The sequence below is a fragment of the Oculina patagonica genome, chromosome 5, assembly GCF_052425735.1.
Source record: "Oculina patagonica isolate OP01 chromosome 5, crgOcupat, whole genome shotgun sequence".
Lineage (NCBI taxonomy): Eukaryota > Metazoa > Cnidaria > Anthozoa > Scleractinia > Oculinidae > Oculina > Oculina patagonica.
In genome coordinates this window covers 22,718,262-22,739,405 of record NC_135762.1, presented here as the reverse complement: position 1 = coordinate 22,739,405, position 21,144 = coordinate 22,718,262, and the positions used below count along the sequence as shown (strand labels likewise).

Sequence of the window (21,144 nt, the reverse complement as noted above, 5' to 3'; positions counted from 1 at the left end):
ATTCTCACAGGATGCGTTCTTCAAACTATTCTAGATTTATCTTAAATTGGTTTTCATACACAGAAATGTCAAGTTTCCTTTGCAGAAACCATGTCTTTGAAACATGAACAGTTATAATCTCTGAACATCGGCAAAACGTATACCTCCTGTCGCAGGTATTTGAAAGGTTACCTTTTTGGTCCGAAATGCTATATAAAAGGGTAGGGTTTGGAACTTGGCACGGAGCCTCAACGTAAAAAACTTCTTTTGGTCGGGTACACCCTCCCCGGGTAGTAAGCCAGTCTCCGTAACAAGTGCCTGTATTCTCTTGACTAGCATGCCACATGGAACTGAAAGTCTAACTGATACCTATCATTTTTACACATCTTTTAGCACTTCGGTGACCAAAGCCAGCAAGTACCTCTTTATAGTCCGTTACCAAGACTGAAATCCCCAGGAAACAAAACACCTTTGCTGTTATCGCCATCAGGTCCTCTAACACTTAATAAAATATTTACTTAAAATTAACATAACATAATTGAAGTCACAACTTGGAATACAAGAAAGCAATTTGCAACAAACAAATAATGACCAATAATCACGCAACTTGAAAGTTCCGCTTAGAACAATGGCACTGAGCAACAGAAGCAGCAGATATTGTTTTCTCTGACGTTATTACTTGTAGCTGTGTTACTTGACTGACCAAGCGAGCAACTAAGATTTGGTAAACAAGCTAACTCGCTATCTTTCATGTTATACATAACGTTCAATGAGAGCAAGGTAATTCTAACATGCCAAGGGCTTTTTGAAGCCATGCAGCTGTGATAGTCTGTGGAAACTGCAATCGTCACGTGGTATACTTATTATTTTGTGCATTCTGAAATCACTAACTTTGATCTGACTACTTTGTTGCCATGGTATCAAACGTTAAAGATAGGTTAACTTTATTTATTTAGTCATGTTCTAGAAGATTAATATATTAAAATCGCTTTTGACCAGAAGTCCTGAGCGCGGGTAACTGATGTTGCGTATTTTTGTCATATCCCGGGCGGCTTAGTTTTCTGCTTAAAATACCGAGCATCAAACTAATTTTTTTTTCACGAACAAGCGACACCGGTTATTTTTCAGCTTGGCAAGCTGCTGGTGAGCAGGTAAGTGACTAGAGAATATTTAGCCGCACGCGAGCTAGCTTGGCACTGCTCGCTGCCTTCACTGCCTAAAAGAGCTAAAACGTTTACCCAGCCATGATTGAAAACAAAAACGTTCGCGATATGTTGTTGAAAATGCTCGTAAAATTTCGTAAAAAGTCCCAACGTTTCAGCTGAAACTTTAGCCTTCATCGGGAAGTGACAAGAAATTTGTAAAAAGCACGATTTTATACTATGCAAATCGGAGCTAATTATGTTCTGTCGCGCAAGGCTAAATTAAAAAACTCGCGTGGAAGATGCACGAGTTCACTTAAAAATCTTCGTCCAAAACTGAAGCCAATTAGCTCTTTGACATGTAAGTTAACATACTAAGAACGCGCTACCTCATGCTACCTACATCGATGAAAGAGATTTTAAAATTTATTAAATTTGCGGCTACTGACAAAATTACTTGGTCGATTGAAGTGAATTTTTCGCGATATGTTGTTTTTTCTCCAAGTTTATACGATTTTAGATCTTCATCACTCTATTAGATACCAGCCGTTATATATTCACCGACGTCTTTAGATGCGGATAATCTTAAAAAGTACTAAACTACATAATTTCGCTTGATGTTTACAAGAGTAGAGAGCCTCGGCCTAAAATGCATATCAGCTCTACTCTGTCACAGCAGGTCAACCATTTGAAGTTTGTTTGCACAAAGGAAAAACTAAAAGAAAAAACTTTTGGCTTTATTGTTGTGATTTCGTCATTAGATTTTCCGGTTGGAGGCTTTTTCGTGCAGAAATGCACGTTCTTAATGGCAAATTACAATTGCCTCAATCAAAAACAGCAGTAATCACTCATTTTTATTTTATGTTTTCATTTGTTTCTTTTCGATGTTTAGAATTTCTTTAGCTCAGATCTCTTTGGAAAACACAAGTACACGTTAGCTGCCTAAAGTGACATCAGATTGAGAAAGTAACAATTGTCTCTTGACGTAACTTACGCCACTAGTCATATTTACATTTTTAGTCATATCACTAGTCATACTTTTGAATGTTATTAAGCCCTGCCTCGAAGAAGCAGCAACATATTATGAAAGAATGGGTTCTTAGTGTTTCACAGTTTATCACAAGTAATATAAAACTGTATAAAACTGTTCTTAACCTTAGTCTTTAGTCCCACAGCAAGACCGTGGCCAGAAAAAATATCATGACTGGAGCAATGCCCATTCTTAAATTCCCTTCCTAGGTATTTTCTTTCCCCCGTCTCGGTTTGCTTCAAAGCGGCTACGGCCCTGAACAGTTGCAAGGAGAGGCCAGAAGTCAACTGAAACTTGAAAGAAATTCGAACCCACGATTTTTTCGAGTTCTCGAGAGCAGGCCTAGGCCACAAGTGAGTTGTACTTGAAACAGTTATATTGCGACGATCACTCCTACTAAATTACAACTGAACTCTGCAGTGACAATCACGTGGTTTATTTCATAATATACTGATAATAAATACTACAAGTAAATAGAGCGGTTTTCAATTGAGTGTCGTAAAACCAAAACCAAAGTTATTACTCTGGCCAATCACAAAGAATACAGACAATCCAGTCAACCAATCAAAACTCAAAGCAAATACATGTAGCTGGCACGAAGCGCGGGAAAACGTGCGCGAGCGAGTCACGATTGGTTTTGGTTTAAGTTCTGATTGGCTGAGAAAGTGGCGCGAGAATTTTAAGCCAATCACTAAGCGTAGTAATGCAAAACCAAAGCAAACGCAATTTACTTTCGACACTCAAGTGAAAACCGCTCTAGAGCCTATTAGAGATACATTGGTATTCATTGTCAACATCAGAATTCTCACCACTAACCATTGCATTATGTAGCTGAGATCCAAACATTACCATGGGAAGTGCTGTTTCCAGGAAAAAGAAGCGAAAGCTTCAGCAGCAACAAAATGAGGTATTGTTTCTCCAAATGTCTTACTCCTTACTGGTCCAACAAAAGCTACCTTGGTAGCGCTCCGGGGGGTCGTCTGTATATTTTTGGGTGGGGGTGTGCTGCTGGGACTCTGAAACCCTTACCCTACACCAGACCATGTTTAGCTGACTTTGTAACCCCATACTAGACTAGACCCCGAAAATACCTACCCTATCCCAAACTTGTTTTTTTTTTTAAGAACTGTATCACTATTAGTATTTGTAATGGAAAACCATCTGCCAACAACGCTGCTGTGATGATTTTATTCACGTTTAGGAAAGCCTCTTTCTCTTCCGAGTTTCTATTCCTATTCTGAACTTAATTCTTCATACCAAGCATTTGAATAATTGTTACTCATAATTTCTGAAGATTTCTTTAACTCGGAATAAAACCTTGTCAGAAAAAATGAAGGATGCACCGATTTCTATATTATATGTCTCTGTTACTCATAGCCAGAGCTAGAGGACTTTAAGGCGAGGCAAGCGACGAACACGCGATAATCTGAATGACTTTTTAAACCTGATGTTGTATTTGAAATATACCATTTTAATTTTGTATTATCTTTTTTAGCTTGAACGATTCTTCTTAATAAATCGTTAACAGATGATTGATTGAATGAATGAAACAAGTCCGTTTTAAACAAGCTGACTTTAGCTCCTAGGCGCTACGTGTATAAATAAACAATAGAATGACTACCTGACTCACTTGACGCAGGAGCGTGTAGAGGCTGAAGCATTTCCTGAGGAACAGGAAGGGGAAGAAGAGGAACAAGAAGAGAAAGAGGCTTCAGAGAAGGGATCGTGTGACGATCAAGAGGAAGAAAGATCAGGACAAGAAGATGAGGTCAAAGAAGACAGCGACAACGAAGAAAAATCCGACGAAGAGGAGGAAAACGAAGACGAGGATCAAGAAGATGAACAACAAGAGGAAGAAAATGAAGATGAAGATGTAGATGAAGATGAAGATGTAGAAGGCGATGAAGAAAAGGCATGTGATGAAGAGAAAGATAACAACAACGCAGTTCCTGGAAATGTTTCCAGTTACAGCGAGAAGCTAAAAAAGGCCTTGATGGGGGACCTGAAAAGTGAATTCCCAGAGAACGTTAAAGTCGTTCGAATCTTCACAAGTTCTACTTTTACTGGTAAATATGCTTTTAAATATGTTTTTTTAATACAGGAATGTAAATTAATTTTCCACGTACAACGAGCTCTCGGGAGCTCGTTAAAAAGATTTTGTACGTCAAGATCCAATTGGAATTTGGAGCACTGGTTTTTGAGAAGGGAGGAAAACCAGAGATTTCAAACCTACACTCTCGGACAAAACCAGTTGAGACAAACGCATTGCACAGATTTTTTTCGAATGTCTTGACTTGCAAGCTTGTTAAAGACATGTTATCCCCCTTTTTCCCCACTCAATGTTGTTTTATGGGGTTTGCAATTTACCAGGCTTTGCTTCCATAACACGACAACATTGACAACATTGAAATAGGGGAGGGGGATTGACAAAAATGAGCTGGAGTACCCAAATTGGTGAAAATTTACAGTGTCTCAACCGTTTAGTCAGAGATTGTAGAGATAACCCTTGGAACAAGTGAGAATCACCAGACAACTCAACCCACATATAAAGTTAGGTCCAGGATTCGAACCCGGACCAGATTGGTGGGAGGCGAGCCCTCCCATCAGTGACACCGCTGTGGTGCCCCTGCTCCCTGTGAATTGCAAATCGAACATAAACCTGTTAAAAACCCCAACTGGCAGGAGGCTAACTGGTTGGCTATTTACAAAGCGTGGAGTAGTTGAATTCGGGACGACCGAAGACGAAGTGGCAGGGAGGTGGATTTGAACCCGGGACCTCCAGATTACAAGTCCAGCGCCCTACCACTAGGCCACGCTGCCTCTTTATTGGATACTTGCAAAGTATGTACCTTTACTTTTCTTGTACGTATTTGTTTTCCGAAGACACATCCGTGGAGCGTAACACATTGATGGAAAAAGTCTACCCTCGACTCAAGTCTTACTGTCAAGAGAGAGGCTATGATTTTCAAGTGGTCGACATGAGATGGGGAGTCCGGGACGAGTCTACTGATGATCACATGACCACTGAACTCTGCATGAGGGAGCTACGCGCATGTCAGAAGCTGTCGACTGGACCCAACTTCATTGTGAGTTTGATTTTTGATTATTTAGGATGTCTTGATAAAAAATTGGTCCATAGTCAATAATCGCATAAGTTACTAAGAAACATACAAACTCGCTATAGGTAAGTTAGTCTTCATTTTCCTAATGACTTTTTTGCCACTATAATTTTTTTTGATCAAATTGATTAATGTGGCAATAATTCGGTTCTAAGACATTATATATGTCTGGATGATTATGCCAATCAAATGCCTTTTGGATTTTATTTGTTTATTTACTTGGTGCGTCTCATTCTTTATTTCAGACCTTTTTAGGGCAAAAGTATGGCTACCGTCCCTTCCCTGCAAAGATTCCAGCATCCGAGTTTGAGAAGCTCCTTGGCGCAGTTGATAACAAAGACGACCTTCAACTGCTGAAACACTGGTTCTGGCGAGATGACAACTCAGTTCCCGCTCAACATCTGCTGCAGCCAATCACATCACTGCTGCCTAATTATCGTAATTATGACAACGAGGAGTTACGTAAGAAGGCGTCTGGTGAATGGTGGACGGCGTTTGAGAGATTGCAAGTTGTTCTAAGGATGGCTGCTGACAAGGCTTTGGCTAACAAGAGTGAACGGCATAAGTACTATATGTCAGGTATGATTTATGAATTTGAGCTTCCACGTATGTAATGCGTGTAATTAGTCAATGCCAGACAGCTGTTTCACTAAACCATATGCGTTGTTAGCAAACAACGGCTTACAGCAAAGCGCCTACAGACCGTGACAAAAATTGTCATAGCATGCTCAAGGCGTTCGGTTTCTTTCGTAGAAGCAAAAATAACGGCGAGTAAAACAAAAAAAAATAGTAGTAGTAGTAGTAGTAGTAGTAGTAGTAGTAGTAGTAGTAGTAGTAGTAGTAGTAGTAGTAGTAGTAGTAGTAGTAGTAGTAGTAGTAGTAGTAGTAGTAGTAGTCCTTCACTTTTTTCTCAGGAGCACAGGCTATAAACAGCCTCTCGCCATAGCCCCCTTGTCCTGTGCATCCCTCTCTAGCTGGTATCAACTCTTGCCCATGGACTTGATCTCTGCTTCTAGCGGACGTGTTCCGTGGTCGGCCTCTCTTTCGACTCCCTTGACGAAAAAATGGCAAGGCAAAAATGCTAGGGCTGGTGGGAGAGAAGTGGCGAAAGAGCCAAAACTCCTCGCCTCGCCTTTTTCCACTCGCCTTAATCCCAATCTGGAACAGATCACAAATGTCCTGTTTTTCCAAAAAACCCTTCTGGTTTTCTAGTGTGTCGGAAAGCGGCCAATTGAAATGTGTGGTGCAATTCTTAAGGCCCGGTAATACGGGCAACATTTTTGTTAAACTTGTCTCGCAACATTGTGACATTGCAAGTTGAACGAGTTGTTGCCCGTATCACGTATTACATACCGCGCGCTCAACTTGTCTCGCAACAAATTTCGGTGTTGCAAGTTGAAAAAAATTGATGCAAAAAGTATAACTCGGTTCTACTTTGTGCAACATGTTGCTGCAACTTGCAACACCGAAATTTGTTGCAAGATAAGTAGAGCGCGCGGTAGTAATGCGGGCAACAACTCGTTAAACTTGCAATGCCGCAACAATGTTGCGAGACAAGTTGAACAAAAATGTTGCCCGTATTACCAGGCCTTTAAAGGCAATTAAACCGCGAACAACATGTCTATCCGATATGAATTTAAGAATACATCTATAGATGCAAACCTTCATTTGAAGTATCGGCAACATTCTTCAATAATTTTTCTTGTCTTTTCAGTAACCGAGGACGAGATCCGGCGAGGCATCATTAATGCATCGAATCCTTCAAAACACTGCTTCTGGTTCAAAAGAGTAATTTCAGATCTTCAGGCCAACATCACAAGTAACAACGCTGGGAAATTCATGGACAAGACATGGGGCGCTAATTCCACCGTGGATGAAACTGCGCAGAAATTTCTTAACGTTCTTCGAGAAACAGACCTCCCACAAGCCCTGCCAAGCACAAATATCGTGAATTATGACATCAAATGGTCTGACAATGGTGTCGATCCTTCGGCGTCCACTGCGCACTCAAACTACATAGAGAAGTTGTGTAAAGACTTTTATGGCACGTTGACTCAAATGATTGAAAACGGCATTCAGGAGAAAGAGACATCAGGCGCAAGAGATGCATTTGCAGAGGAGATCTTTCAGCATGGTTCATTTTGCCAAAAGAAGTGTAAATCATTCCATGGTCGTAAAGAGTTCTTGAAAGCCGCCAAGAATACTATGGTGAAACATGATAAACACAGTGTTGTGTTGTACGGGGAATCAGGCTGTGGAAAGACCTCAATCATGGCCAAAATCGCAACCGAAGTGAAAACGTGGATCGAAGACGAGTGTCCTATAGTCGTTTTGCGATTCATTGGCACATCACCCGATTCATCTGGTATTAGACCTCTTCTAAGAAGCATGTGTATTCAGCTGTGTAAAGCTACTGGACAGAAAACTGAAGATATACCAGAGGTAACTGACAGATTTTAGTATATGATAGTATTTTAGTTTTGAATTTTTGATACGCCGCCTGCTCAATGATTGATCGTACCATACCACTCCAGCAGGTAGGAGGCGTGGTGGCCTAATTGTAAGTATGCTGGACTCTGCATCAAGCGGTCCGGGATCGAGCCATGGCCGGGCACTGGTTTGTGTTCTTGGGCAAGGCCCTTTGCTCTCATAGTGCCTTTCTCTAATCAGGTGTATAAATTGTTACTTGTGAATGCAGTTCTGGGGGGCATCCCTTCGATAGACTAGCATCTCACCCAGGGGGATTAGAAATACTCCTAGTCGCGTCATGCAATGGAAACCGGGATAGATTCCACCTGATTGGCCACTAAGCTCGTATGCAGACTTTTAAACCTTTACCTACTCCAGCGAGTGAGCGAGGTTTAAACCCACGCCCACACTGTTGCTCCCCGTTCTTATTGGCTGTCGTCTCTGATTGGCCGTCATTTTGCTTAAAAACGTCTTCTCGTTGTCTCATTATCGAGAAAAAAATTAATCAAGAGAGAAATCGAATCATTGTTAAGCGGACATCGAATTCCAATTTCATTTAGCATGATTTTTCATATTTGTTTAGGACATGAAATCCCTAAAAGATTACTTCCAAGAATGCCTGGAGAAATCGGCTGAAAATCAACCCGTTGTTCTGGTTTTGGACTCACTGGATCAGCTTTCTATCGATGACAGCGGTCGACAGATGGACTGGTTTCCAAGACAGTTACCAAGAAACGTGTACGCCATCCTTTCAACTCTACCTGGCGAAGAATACCAGGCATTACCCAGTCTGAGAGTAAGTACTAAAAAATAAAGCCGACAGTATATATCTATAGAAAAAGAAATGGAATAATGTGTACTACAGTCAACTCTCTCTAAGACGTACACCGTCGGGACTGGCCCCAACTGACCGTCTTAGAGAGATGTCCGTCTTATAGGGAGTTAAATTACAATAAAATGACCGAAAAAGGGAAGGAAACAACACTAGGTGTCTGTCTTATGGAAGTGTCCGTCATATAGAGGTGTCCGTTAAGAGAGAGTTGACTGTATTCCAAGTTTTACTTCTGGTGTTTTGGAAACAAGCTGTTTTCCGTTTTGGTCTGCGTGTGTTGAGCTTTATTATTAATGCAACATGTTGTAACCAATCCGAACAATCACTCTTTTTTTCAACCAAATAGAAGCAAAACCGATTTCAATTGTGTCGTGGTTTACACGTGTTACGCCTCGCTTTGGACAAGTTATAGGTTGTAATGTTGCTTCGAGGTCTGGCTTGTTTTTGTCGTCTAAATTTTTGTTCGTCGTAATTTGTTAGCTGATGCCATTTGAAAACCACTCTAACTTACTATGATGTAAAACGAATATTTGCCTCAATGTTCATAATAAGATTGAATTGCTGTAGAATGGTGTTTCCATTAGCCTGCGAACGCAGACGTATTTCAGGCTGTCGTTTCTTTCCGCCGAACTTTTTAGTGGAGAGAAACGACAGCCAGAAATACGTCTGCGTTCGCAGGCTATGTTTCCATGGCCTATACTCGTACTGAAAAAAAGAACCTTGGATGCCCGGTATAGCGAGCTTAGTAAATCGCATAAAGTTCCCTTATTTATGCTTTTGTTTTACATCTTAGACCATCCTGCCTGATAAATGTTTTATGGAAGTACCAAAGATCCCTCTCGATGAAGCAGACGTCATCCTTGACACCTGGTTAAAGGCAGCCAATCGGACCATCCTACCAAAACAGAAATCCTACGTCATGGAATCATTCCAAAAGTGCCCTCTTCCTCTCTACCTCAAACTATCATTCGACGAAGCCCTGCGATGGAACTCGTATACTCCTCAATCCGAGTTGTATCTTGAGCCAACTGTACGAGAGATCATCGATGACATGTTTAACCGAGTTGAAAGGCGTCATGGAAAAATACTCGTCAGCCATGCATTGGCTTACATCACTGCATCCAAGAACGGTTTGACGGAGCCAGAGCTAGAAGACCTCCTTTCTTTGGATGACGAAGTTCTGAATGATGTCTACCAGTACTGGACACCGCCAGTAAGAAGACTTCCGCCCTTGTTGTGGATTCGTATTCGGTCGGACATAGGAGACTATCTGATCGAACGAGGAGCCGACGGCACTCAAGTGGTATTCTGGTATCATCGTCAGTTCATAGAGGCCGCTCAGGAGCGATATTTGACAGATGAGCAAAGGATGAAGATTCACACTAACATGAGTGACTACTTTCTTGGTAAGTGGTCTGGGGGAGTGAAGAAGCCATATGTTAATAAAGAAGGCAAGGAGATGTCCATGGACAGGTTGGTGCCAAAGCAGCCGTTGATGTTCGACTCTCGTGAAGGCAAAGAGATCTACAATCTTCGCAAGTTGAGTGAACTGCCATTCCACTTGTTACGTTCTGGAAACCTCGAAAAGATGAGAGAAGAATGTCTTTGCAACTTCGAATTTCTACTAGCAAAGCTCCGAGGAACCTCCCTTCAAGTGCTCATAAGTGATTTTTCGTCGTATCTTAACGCAAAACCAAAAGATGACGATGTGGAACTTCTTCACGAATGTTTACAACTCTCAGCTCATCCGCTTTCCCAGGACAGCAACCAACTTCCCACTCAACTGATTGGTCGAATGTACAACTTTCTGCAGAGGCAAGAAAAGTACCCTGATGTGTACAAGGTTTTGAAGCAAGCATTAAATCCCTCGACAGCTTGCTTCCTGCCAAACCGAAAGTGTTTGACAGCACCTGGAGGAGCTTTGCGTTCAGCAATAGGTTTGACGCAGTTTGGTACTGACGTGGTCAGCATTGCCAAAGACAATCGCACTATTGCAGTCACTAGCCAGAGCTCGGAAGGTTTAGTCATCAGAATCATTGATTACGTCAGTGGAAATGAGCTGCGAAAGTTTACCATGACAGAGCCAACCGACCTTTACCGCACAAATTTCAGCCAAATAAGCCAGAAGAATCCTGACTTGTTGCTACTTGCTGGATCGCACAAGATTTTCCTGCTCAATACGCTGACCGGGCGAATAATTCAAGAATTCGAGGTGAATGATGATGAATGGTTCTCATACTCTCCCCAAGCTCCAGTTTCATTTGCTGATGAAGAGAACTTACTGGTAGCCATCTGTCCCGACGCACTGAAGATCTGGCAGGTAGAGAATGGTAAACTGCTTCACCAGTTAAAACTGAAAGATGTCAACACAGAAGAAGAACTTGGCTCTCTGGATGCACGTGGAAAACATGCTGTTTACAATCTCAGAGGCAAGAGCACTGTGCACTTCATTGACGTGGAAATTGGCAAAGAAGTTCGCAAGATCACTGTATCGTATCCCAAAAACAAAGAGGGCCAAAACGTTTTCATTAAGGAAATCAAAATAACGTCTTTAGATCAAGTGGCCGTGATGTCATCTTCATTTGATAATTTGCGATTGTACGATCTTTCTGGAAGTTTAATTCGCGAGTTGACTAATTTCAAGATGCAGGAAGGTCTTCATCGAATGCAGATAACTGATGACGGCACAAAGGTTGTGACTGTCGATATGTTTGAAATCTGCATTTTGAATCTGGAAACCAGAGAAATGGAGAAGTGCCTTAGAAGTCCAATCTTCCGGTTGCGCATTTATACCCGCGATGGCATCAACATCTTGGCAATTGGACAAGACAACAGTCTCCGAGTCTACGACAAACGTCGAGAGGAAGATGACGAAAATAAGAAGGACACTGTCCTAAGTGAGATTCAAGGCAACACGGTAGCTGATCAAATATCAGCTGTTTCGCCTAGTTTTGATCAGCGCCATATTCTTGCCACAGCTGTTATCCAGCTGCAAAGCGAGATCGACGTGTGGGACGCGCTGAGTGGTAAAAGAGTGCGCCGTCTGATGAACTTGAAGGTGTTCCCGAATCCAGTTCGCATGTGCACTGCCACCCGTGGTGTCGGCTTCATCTACGACCAGGATCTTCCACACTACAAAGTTTTCAACTTTGCTGAGGGAAAGATTGAGAGGAATTTGGATGGAAAGGCGTGCAAGAGGATGAATGCCTTCGGATTCATTGACCAGAAGCGTATGCTGTCGTTTTCACGAGGGAGGCGATTTGTGAAAGTGTGGGATGTTGACAGTGGGAAAGTCGTGAAAGTCGTGAAATTTAAAGAAAAGCAGAGATTTGAAGAGCTGCTTATCAGCAACAATGGCAAAATGGCTGTGTGTTCGCTGGCAGGCCACATGACCCAGCACAAGGACAAAGAGCTGCCTTTGATTGCCATCGACACAACCAGTTTCACCCACAAGATTTTGAAGTACGAAGGTGAGCAGCTAATGCTCTTCAACGCACGGATATCCGATGATGGCAAATATCTGGTAAATTTAGTTCAGTATTCACAGCCGCTTCTTTGGGATCTACATACTGGTCAGCTCATACGGAAGCTGTTCGATCCAGAAGCATACGAAACAGCCAGCACCATCGCAGTTTCAGGAGCGTCAATGACAGCCGTAACTGGAACAGGCAACCAGGGCATCAAAATCTGGAGTGTTAAAACAGGCGAGGTTCTGCGTATCATCCCTTCTCCACCCGTAACCGAACTTTATCTTTCACCAGATGGCGAGGTGATCATCACCAAATCCCAGGAAGTAAACAGCTTTGACGCATGGGACACAAAGACCGGGAAGAAGCTGGCGTCCTTCACGACAGATGGTCATCCAAATCACGTAAAAATTATTGGAGACAGGCTCGCTCTGGGGATGGGAGAAAACCCAAATCTAATGATTCTCCATTTACACCGTCCCGGGCAGAAAGGCAAGGCACGAGAAGAAGATTTGAGGTCTCCATATGATGGTTTGCCCGTAGAAGCAACCGCTGAGGACTCCGAATTAGGGAAGCCTTCGGCTGAAGACGGCATGGATACTGATAAGGATGACGACAACAGTCCTTTAGCTTAGGTCTGTGTACTGTGAGAAAAAATTACTAACGAAGAAATGACTGTGTTCCGAAACTACATCAACACGTAGTTTTATATTTTTCTATTTTATATCATTCTTGAGATGTAATTATTTAGTGACTATAGTTTTTTCACTTTTTGAAGCAATGTTTTCGCAGTTATATTTACAAAGGGGTATTGCTAGTGCTAGCTTGGGTTTCCAGGACTTTGTTACGCACGTGTATTGAGGAACACGTCAACGTGACTTTACAGCATAGAGCAGTTTTCAATCGAGTGTCGTAAAACCAAAACCAATGTAATTACTTCGGCCAATCACAAAAGACACGGACAATCGAGTGAACCAATCAAAACTAGAAGCAAAAACATGTAGCTGGCACGAAGCGCGGGAAAACGTGCGCGAGCGAGTCACGATTGGTTTTGGTTTAAGTTGTGATTGGCTGAGAAAGTGGCGCGAGATTTTTAAGCCAATCACTAAGCGAAGCAATGCAAAACCAAAGCAAACGCAATTTACTTTCGACACTCAAGTGAAAACCGCTCTATTACCAAGTTCTATTTCAGTATTATTTTTTTCTGAAAAAAGAAACGTAGGCCAGAATCATGGACATCATTAATTATTCATAATTAGCGAAGCGGCAAATTTGAACGCAAGTGCGCTGACAATTAAGAGAAGAAAGGGACAAAATCGGCATAGTAGCGTTAATAAAACTTGTTCACTGATTTTAAGAGGTAAATAACTAACAATGCACGCACAGATTTTTGAAGATGAATGTTATATTTACATTTTAAGGCTAAAACGAAGAAGATTGAACAAGCATTAGGAATGTTCTTTTGCACTTGAAATACAGTAAAATTGGCCTTTTTGTATGGAGGCCGTTTTAGAAAGCGAATTTCTGAAAATTTTAACTGAATTTAAAAAATGCACGCACAGAAAATGAAACATTGATCTCTTCTTTACAAGAATCCGTTTTAAGTTTTAAAATTGGTGAAGAAGAACCACTGTTCTTTTCGGTTTGAAAAACTGCCAGTTGGATTTGCGTTTGAAAATGGCGCGTTTCGAGATCGCCAAGAGTAAAACAATACCCATTCGAAAAGCCGCTCAAGTGGAAAATAGTTTACACTTGCCGCGGATTTTAAAACTAGTGTAATTTCTCACTCATTCGAACAGCCGACCGCAATGGAAATTTTTGAGAATATTGGTGATCTAGAGCTCTTTTTAGAGTTCTTTGCCAACCCGATCAAAAGAGAATGTTAATGGCCGTTTTCACACTGGAGGTCGGACAAATCGTCTCGTCTAGAGAGAATTTAAGACAGCTTTTAAACGACTTTTTCGTCTAGACGTCCAAAATCGAACTGTCCCGTTTTCACAATAAGACGATTTATGCGTCTCAGACGATTTGTTCGTCTTTAGTGTGAAAGCGGCCAATATTTCATTACAAAAGTTTAAAACCCATGTTCCTTTTAAAAAATGTTCTTTTTTTATTCTTTTTTTTAACATGTGTCTTGTGTTGGTCGATTCGGTTAAAGATAACGGGTAGCTGTTGCTTATCGTTTGAAATGTAAAACACGTCTCGTAAGGTAAACGATGAAAGTGGGGAACAGGGGGGAGGGAAGAAACTCCCTTTGTTACACGATTGAAAAGGGGGACATAGCGGAGCCGGGCAACCGAATGTGCGCAGTAGCTATCGCATGGTTGCTAAGGGCACAGTGAATAGCTTGACAAAGTCATTGGCTGCGGTCACATCTGGACTGCTAACTATAGTTAAGACGGCGTTAACTATAGTTAGATATTTCGGTAATGTGACCGCTTCTCTGTTCACCCTAACTATAGTTAGAAAATTTACGCCTCGTTGATCCAAAACAATACACACTAACTATAGTTATGCCCAAGCAGGGTTCATGGGTTAGTCTTAAGTTTACAAACGAAAAACCAATCAGAATGCGACAATTCTTTTCGAACGTGCGAGATGGACATAAATATGCAAAACAAAGCGTGAAGGGAAGGAAAAAAGGAAAAACAAGATGCCAAGAAAGTACATATCACCAATGTTAGCAGACATAAAGCTTGAATTCTTCGGCTTATAGCATCCTTACTTCATTTTATTTTCTTCAACGCCGAGATGCCGTGCAAAAATAGAAAAAATAGAGGAACAACTAGACACACATCAACAACAAGGGCTTTCATGAACTAATTTAAATTTGAAATTATTCAAAAGCTAATCAGAACTAACTATAGTGAGCTGCATTGGTGTGACCGCAAAGACGACCGAAAGCACTAACTATAGTTAGGTATGACGTCACGTAACTTGAAACTAACTATAGTTAAACTTTAGTTACGTCGTAGATGTGACCGAAGCCATTGCCTAGTTCGCATGTCTTGGTCTTGACCGTGCACAAAACAGGTAAGGTAAGGTAAGGTAAAACTTTATTTTGACACGATAATAATAAAAGCTAAAAGCTTGTGGGGTCGTGTATTTAAATTAACTATGCTAAGATTAAAATTACAATTCTTATATTTACAGTAAAATTAATTATTTAATTATTTAAAACACAATAGCTATTTGCATTTTGTTTGTTCTTTTGAAGTTTGCCAGACATCACAACAACAAACAGTGATAACGGTGTCCAGTCTGGCAAAAGTAGGGCTTGCGAATTATACCAATTAAAAATAACTCCAATGATTCTGAAATGATTTACCATTGTTTGGTTGTTAAATGTCAACCGTGACCAATTTTTCGCTTGGTATTCCACGCCGCCAAAACTCCAAACGCCAAATTCTTAGTGACGTGAAACATCACTGTGAGAAATCAGTGGCGTGAAACATCAAACGCAAACACCGCCACTATTCGCATTTTACACGCATGCAGTCATTGATATGAGAAAACAAAACTTTGGGTGACGTCTTTCGTAGCAACGGCTTGATTGATATAGACTCGCACCGTTTCCAGGCACTGCTATTTCTCTAAAGGAAAGTGCCGACTTTCTCCCCCCCCCCCCCCCCCGCCCCCTGGTGGGGAACCACGGTGAAACCAACGTCGAAGAAAAGAATTATCTTTAAATCTAAAAAAATTAACTTTGTCTTCTAATATTAATTACCAGTTTTGCACGCAATCTCGTTCCCAGAGCTTGTGTTCACCTTAACCAGCGGTCGGGAAACTCAACGGCCCTGGACGAATTCAAAACCTGAACCAGGATTTCCTGGTTCTGGTTTGATTGTGCGCGTGCGTCGGAGATTGTAGTAAAACGAACACATTTTCAACAGCTAATCAGATTCAGACGCCTTTGTGGCGGGTTTTCAGAATAGACAATAGGTCCCGATCCCTAGCGCAGGCCAGAAGAACCGCGGCCTCTGGGGACGAGACGGTTTTGCACGTGACAGCATGCATAATACAAAAAAAACCTATCTCTGTTTGACTGTCCTTGTTTAGTCAATAAACCTTATAATTTCCGCAACAATGTGGTGTCGGAAGTATTAGTATTCTTTAGCACCAAAACTTTTTAGTACCCAATCTTCGCTGACCATAAAAACACATAAACGTCCGAAGTCGAGGTTTCTTTCACTGCAGCTGGCTTTATCTGTTTCACACCTGACTGAAATCCCCAGGAAACAAAACACTTTAGTTGTTCTTGCCACCACGTAATGGTAGACTTACACTTCAAATGAACTCAATATTAACATATCGTAATTAAATCACAACATGAGTTTTTCAAGAAAGCGAATAATTACTATATTACGTGAAGATTGCGGCTCCTGCAAAATGTAGGTGCTGGCATAGCATCAAATAACCTGCGTCCTTGCTTCTCTTTTGCACGTTATGTACAACATGAAAGATTACGAGTTTACCAAATTTTTCTGCGCGCTTGACCAATCAAGTGACGCAGTTACACGTCAGTAGTAAGGCGCCATTGTTCTGAGCAAAACTTGCACGTTGCGTGTGATTAATTTGTGCACTCTAAAATCACAAACTTTGTTCTTGCCGCTTTGTTACCATGGTATCAAAACGTTAAAGATAGGTTATTTTTATTTATTTAGTCGTGTTCTAGAAGATTAATATATTAAAATCGCTTTTGACCAGAAGTCTCGAGCGCAGATTATAACAAATTGTTTGCTGCGAATTTTGGTCATACGCCGAGTGGCTTACCATTTTTCCCTGCAATGATATAGAGCATCAAGCATAGAAATATCTTTCACGAACAAGCGATTGTGATAATTTTCCAGTTTGGCACAATCTGTTGGCAAGCAGGTAAGTGACTAAAGAATACTGATTAAACCCGCGCGTCCTGGCTTAGCACTACTGCTTTCAATGCTATTGCTTGGAAGAGCTTACACTTTTAACATCACGCATTCACTTACCAAACGTCATCCAAAAACCCAACAAGTTATCTCTTGTAACTTTAATAGCATACTAAAAACACGCTACCTCACACTACGTACATCGATCGATGAAAGAGATTTAAAAATTTATTTAAATGACTTGGTCGATCGATGCCAATTTTTCGCGACATGTTTTTTGTCTCCTAGTTCATACGATTTAGTTTTAGACCTTTATCACTGCACTTTATTAGATACCCGCCGTTATAAATTCACACCTTTAAATGTGGATTATCGTAAAAACTACTAAAGTACACAATCGCCACATGTTTACAAAAGAAAGAGTTGCTTGGCCCAAAATGCAAATCAACCCTTCTCGTTCACAGCGGGTCAACCACTTGAAGTTTGTTTGCACAATGAAAAGAATAAACTGAAAGAGAGAAACACAGCGTGCCACCAATACTCCGCTTTCGTCTGTTGGATTTTCCGGTTTGTTTAGAAGCTTCCCGAGAAGCTTTCGTGTGCAGAAAAGCTAAAATAGCAGTTCTCACACATTTTGATCGTAATGTATTTAAAAGTTTTTATTACATTATTGCTATTCGATGCTTGAAGGAGCAGTGTCATGATATTTGAAGTCATTTTTCTGATTATTGTACTTTCAAATTGAAGGAAACCTCAAAATAATAGTTGCCTAGCACAAAAATCAACAAAGTAGTAATAAAACCCAAAAATAACCAAGGATAATTTTCACTGACGAAGATTAAGACGGAATACCAACGACAAACTTGTAAAAACTTGCCAGTTTTTTCAAGATGCGTTGACGAATACGAATTGCCTTGGTGGATGCAGAATAAATTTCTGTTCATCCCGTCACTAACCTTGACTGAGCAGACTGAATGATTTATGCAGACTGAGTCAACACTCTAGCGTGACAAAAATTGAATTAATGTTCCCGGTGTAAGCCCCAGGGGTTTAAAGGCTCAGTGACCGGCTGTTATTAAATGCGCAGAGTCGAACGTAAGCGTTTCTTTGTTAAGTGTCACTTTTGTCCGCATTCTTTCTCAAGCACAGTTATAGACTGAAAACGCCTTACCACTCCTGTAGACGGTTAAGCTTTGTGGGTTTGCTCTTGGCCTTCGCGTGGCTCACAGTTTCTCTATTGGGGCGCCTCTGAAAATCAGTAACCTGCGTCGCACACTGAGTCTCCGTCAAAACTGCCGGCATATCGAGGATTAGGTGACACGATCCGGCTGCAACGAAGGCTAGAAAGCAGTTGTGTGGAAAACTAGAAAGTCAAGTGGTAAGTATCGGTTAAAATGAAATAATATCAATAGCATTAAGATTCCGTAAACTGTGCTCGTGTAGCGATTTTGCGCAAATCTTGTGATTGCAATAATTTAAGAGGTTCACTTTTAGGCTTGCCCAAATCTATAGTATTATTTAGTGAAATAAATTTATAGTCATTCCTTATGCATATTAGCAAACGAGGAATGCTATTTTGTGTGAATATTAAATTCTTTGCCAAATTAATCTGATGAAGTTTCTTATTCGGGTATTGAATTCTTTGATATGTTCACATCATTCTATTGAAAAGCTTGTTACTTATTGAGAGGCGAGCAGAATCTCTTATTCACGGTTTACTCAGACCACAAGCCGCTATGTTAATTGAGTCAATCAATTATTTTTGGACGGACGTCATGCTATACATGCTTGTTTCCATTGCAACCGTTATTTGGGTCATCGCGCAACGCTGGAAGGAGCGTTACGTGACGAGCCCAAACAACGGCTGCGAAAGTAGACTGTCCACAGCCTCTCGATTTTTCAACGCAAAAAAAGCAAACGAAGCGAGCGCGAAGCGCGAGCGCGCGGGGGAGGGGGAACTGCGCTGGCGTCCAGTTCTCTTGCCGTTCTCACCGCGCGCTCATCGATCGAAAAAACACGAAAAAATAGAGGGCTGTGGACAGTCTACTGCGAAAGAGACTAACGTCACGCATGTTAGGATAAGAAAAAAGACAGGTACGCTTAAGCCTGGTTTTAACTAGCGACGCAAGCACAAGCACAATCACGCAAAAAGGACAAAGTTTGATCCTTGTGCTTGTGCTTGCCGCAAGGATCAAAATGCAATGCGCTTGTACTTTTGCTTGAGTCGAAGCCGTTTTCACGGGGAAATAAGAGCTGTTATCCATGCACTTGTGCTTGCGTCGCTAGTGAAAACCAGGCTTCATGGTCGAAAGTTACGTCGACGAGAGTAGACCATGAAAATAATGACATAACGACTGCAACGCATGGCAAGTTTCGCAAATCTTGAGATATTGAGCGACTTTTCCAAAAGACATAATCAAGCGAGTTGTAAAAAGGCAGCTGGATCATTTAGGACGAAATTTCAACATTTGTCGGCTTCAAGTTAAAAAAATTGATCTAACGAAACTCATCTCTTACACTTAATTTCGCACTGATTTTCCATCTGATTCACCAGTAGATTTTTGGTGTTACTGTAAAATCGACCACATTTTTTCATTGTCTAAATTCTTCTAGGCCGTAAAAATTTTGATTTTGATGAAGAGACAGAAGTCTCGAAACGTCCGAGAATTTTATCGTACTTCATTTTCAACATGCGCTTCACAGTTTGTTTTCCTGATTTGTTTTTTTCAACTAATATTTTACCGATCGTTGTCACTAACGTACCATTGTTCTGAGCGGAACATGCGGGTTGCGTGATTATTTTGTGCATTCTGCAAAACTATTTATACCCTAACTTTGTTTTAGCCGCTTTGTTACCATGGTAACAAAACGTTAAATAACTTTATATATTTAATCATGTTGTAGACGATAGTATATTAAAATCGCTTTTGACCAGAAGTCTCGAGCGCAGATTATAACAAAATTGTTTGCTGCGAATTTCGGTCATATCCCGAGTGCCTTTGCTTTTTGCCTACAATAATGTAGAGCATCAAGCATACAAATTTCTTTCACGAACAAGCGATTGTAATAATTTTCCAGTTTGGCACAATCTGTTGGCAAGCAGGTAAGTGACTAAAGAATACTGATTAAATCCACTGGCTTAGCACTTCTGCTTTCAATGCTATTGCTTGGAAGAGCTAACACTTTTACCCATAACATATTAACTTAGGAAAACGTCGTCGAAAAACCCAATAAGTTAGCTCTTATAACTTTAATAGCATACTAAAACACGCTCACACCTCACGTTGCTTACATCGATCTATGAAAGAGATGTAGAAATTTATTTAATGACTTGGTTGATCGATGACAATTTTTCGCGACATGTTTTTGTCTCCATGTTCATCCGATTTAATTTTAGACCTTCGCTACATTATTAGATACCCGCCGTTATAAATTCACACCTTTGGATGCGAATAATCGTAAAAAACAACTAAAGTACACAACTTCGCCAGATATTTACAAAAGAAAGAGTTGCTTGGCACAAAATGCAAATCAGCCCTTCTCGTTCACAGCGGGTCAACCGCTTGTAGTTTGTTTGCAATTTCGTCTGTTAGATTTTCCGGTTTTGTTAGAAGCTTTCGTGTGAGAAAAGCTAAAATAGCAGTTCCCACACATTTTATTTATTCGTAATGCATTTAAAGGTATTTTGTTACATTTTTGCTTTTCGATGCTTGAAGTGTCACGCTATTTTAAGTCATTTTTCCGATAACTTTCAAAGTAAGGGAAATCAAAATAATAGTTTTCTAACATAGAAAAACAACAAAGGAGTAATAAAAACGCGAAAATAACTGGACGGAATACCAACGACAAACTTGTAAAAACGTGCAAGTTTTTTCAAGGTGCGTTGTTCGTGTAGCTCCTTTAATCCGCTTTCTGTTTCGCGGGCTGAGTAGAATCACTCTACCGGGTTATTAAAGTTAAAGCGTTAGAAAACGGATGCAGTAGATTTAATGCAGGTGTGTAAAAGGGGTACCACTTTCTAAGGAAGGTATACGAAACGGGTCTTTTTACTTTAAGTCAAAAACGTAATATACAAGAGACCTCGAGCGGAGCTGCCCCTTATAAAACTTGGCTTATTGCTCATCAATGCAGAAAGCCAGTATCTGATCAGCATCCCTACGAATTGCCTTGGTGGATGCAGAATAAATTTCCGTTCATCCCGTCACTAACCTTGACTGAGCAGACTGAATGATTTATGCCGC

The 21,144-nt window shown here is 40.9% G+C and overlaps 2 protein-coding genes across 3 annotated transcripts in view; both read left to right on the top strand.

The window, feature by feature from the left end:
• The window catches only part of LOC144653293 (NACHT domain- and WD repeat-containing protein 1-like), a 48,935-nt gene that overhangs the window by 18,364 nt on the left and 9,427 nt on the right, over positions 1–21,144 (top strand). The gene's annotated exons all lie outside the window — the stretch shown is intronic.
• LOC144653291 (NACHT domain- and WD repeat-containing protein 1-like) lies at positions 1,010–14,251 on the top strand. Of its 2 annotated transcripts, XM_078513247.1 has the most exons (8): positions 1,010–1,130; positions 2,983–3,058; positions 3,791–4,217; positions 5,035–5,237; positions 5,516–5,849; positions 6,985–7,712; positions 8,323–8,535; positions 9,365–14,251. In XM_078513247.1, exons 2-8 carry the CDS (start codon positions 3,002–3,004, stop codon positions 12,671–12,673), a joined length of 5,271 nt encoding a protein of 1,756 aa, XP_078369373.1. In that variant the 5' UTR covers positions 1,010–1,130; positions 2,983–3,001; the 3' UTR covers positions 12,674–14,251. The 2 variants fall into 2 exon arrangements, with proteins under 2 accessions (XP_078369373.1, XP_078369372.1); XM_078513246.1 differs by lacking the exon at positions 1,010–1,130 and having other exon boundaries at positions 2,645–3,058.

What these genes read in the sequence shown, in the direction of transcription:
- LOC144653291 (XM_078513247.1), top strand. Translation starts at nt 3,002, where the DNA reads ATGGGAAGTGCTGTTTCCAGGAAAAAGAAGCGAAAGCTTCAGCAGCAA. An exon ending in TTCAGCAGCAACAAAATGAG is followed by an intron (nt 3,059 to 3,790) that starts GTATTGTTTCTC and finishes CACTTGACGCAG; the next exon opens with GAGCGTGTAGAGGCTGAAGC. An exon ending in AAACTGAAGATATACCAGAG is followed by an intron (nt 7,713 to 8,322) that starts GTAACTGACAGA and finishes ATATTTGTTTAG; the next exon opens with GACATGAAATCCCTAAAAGA.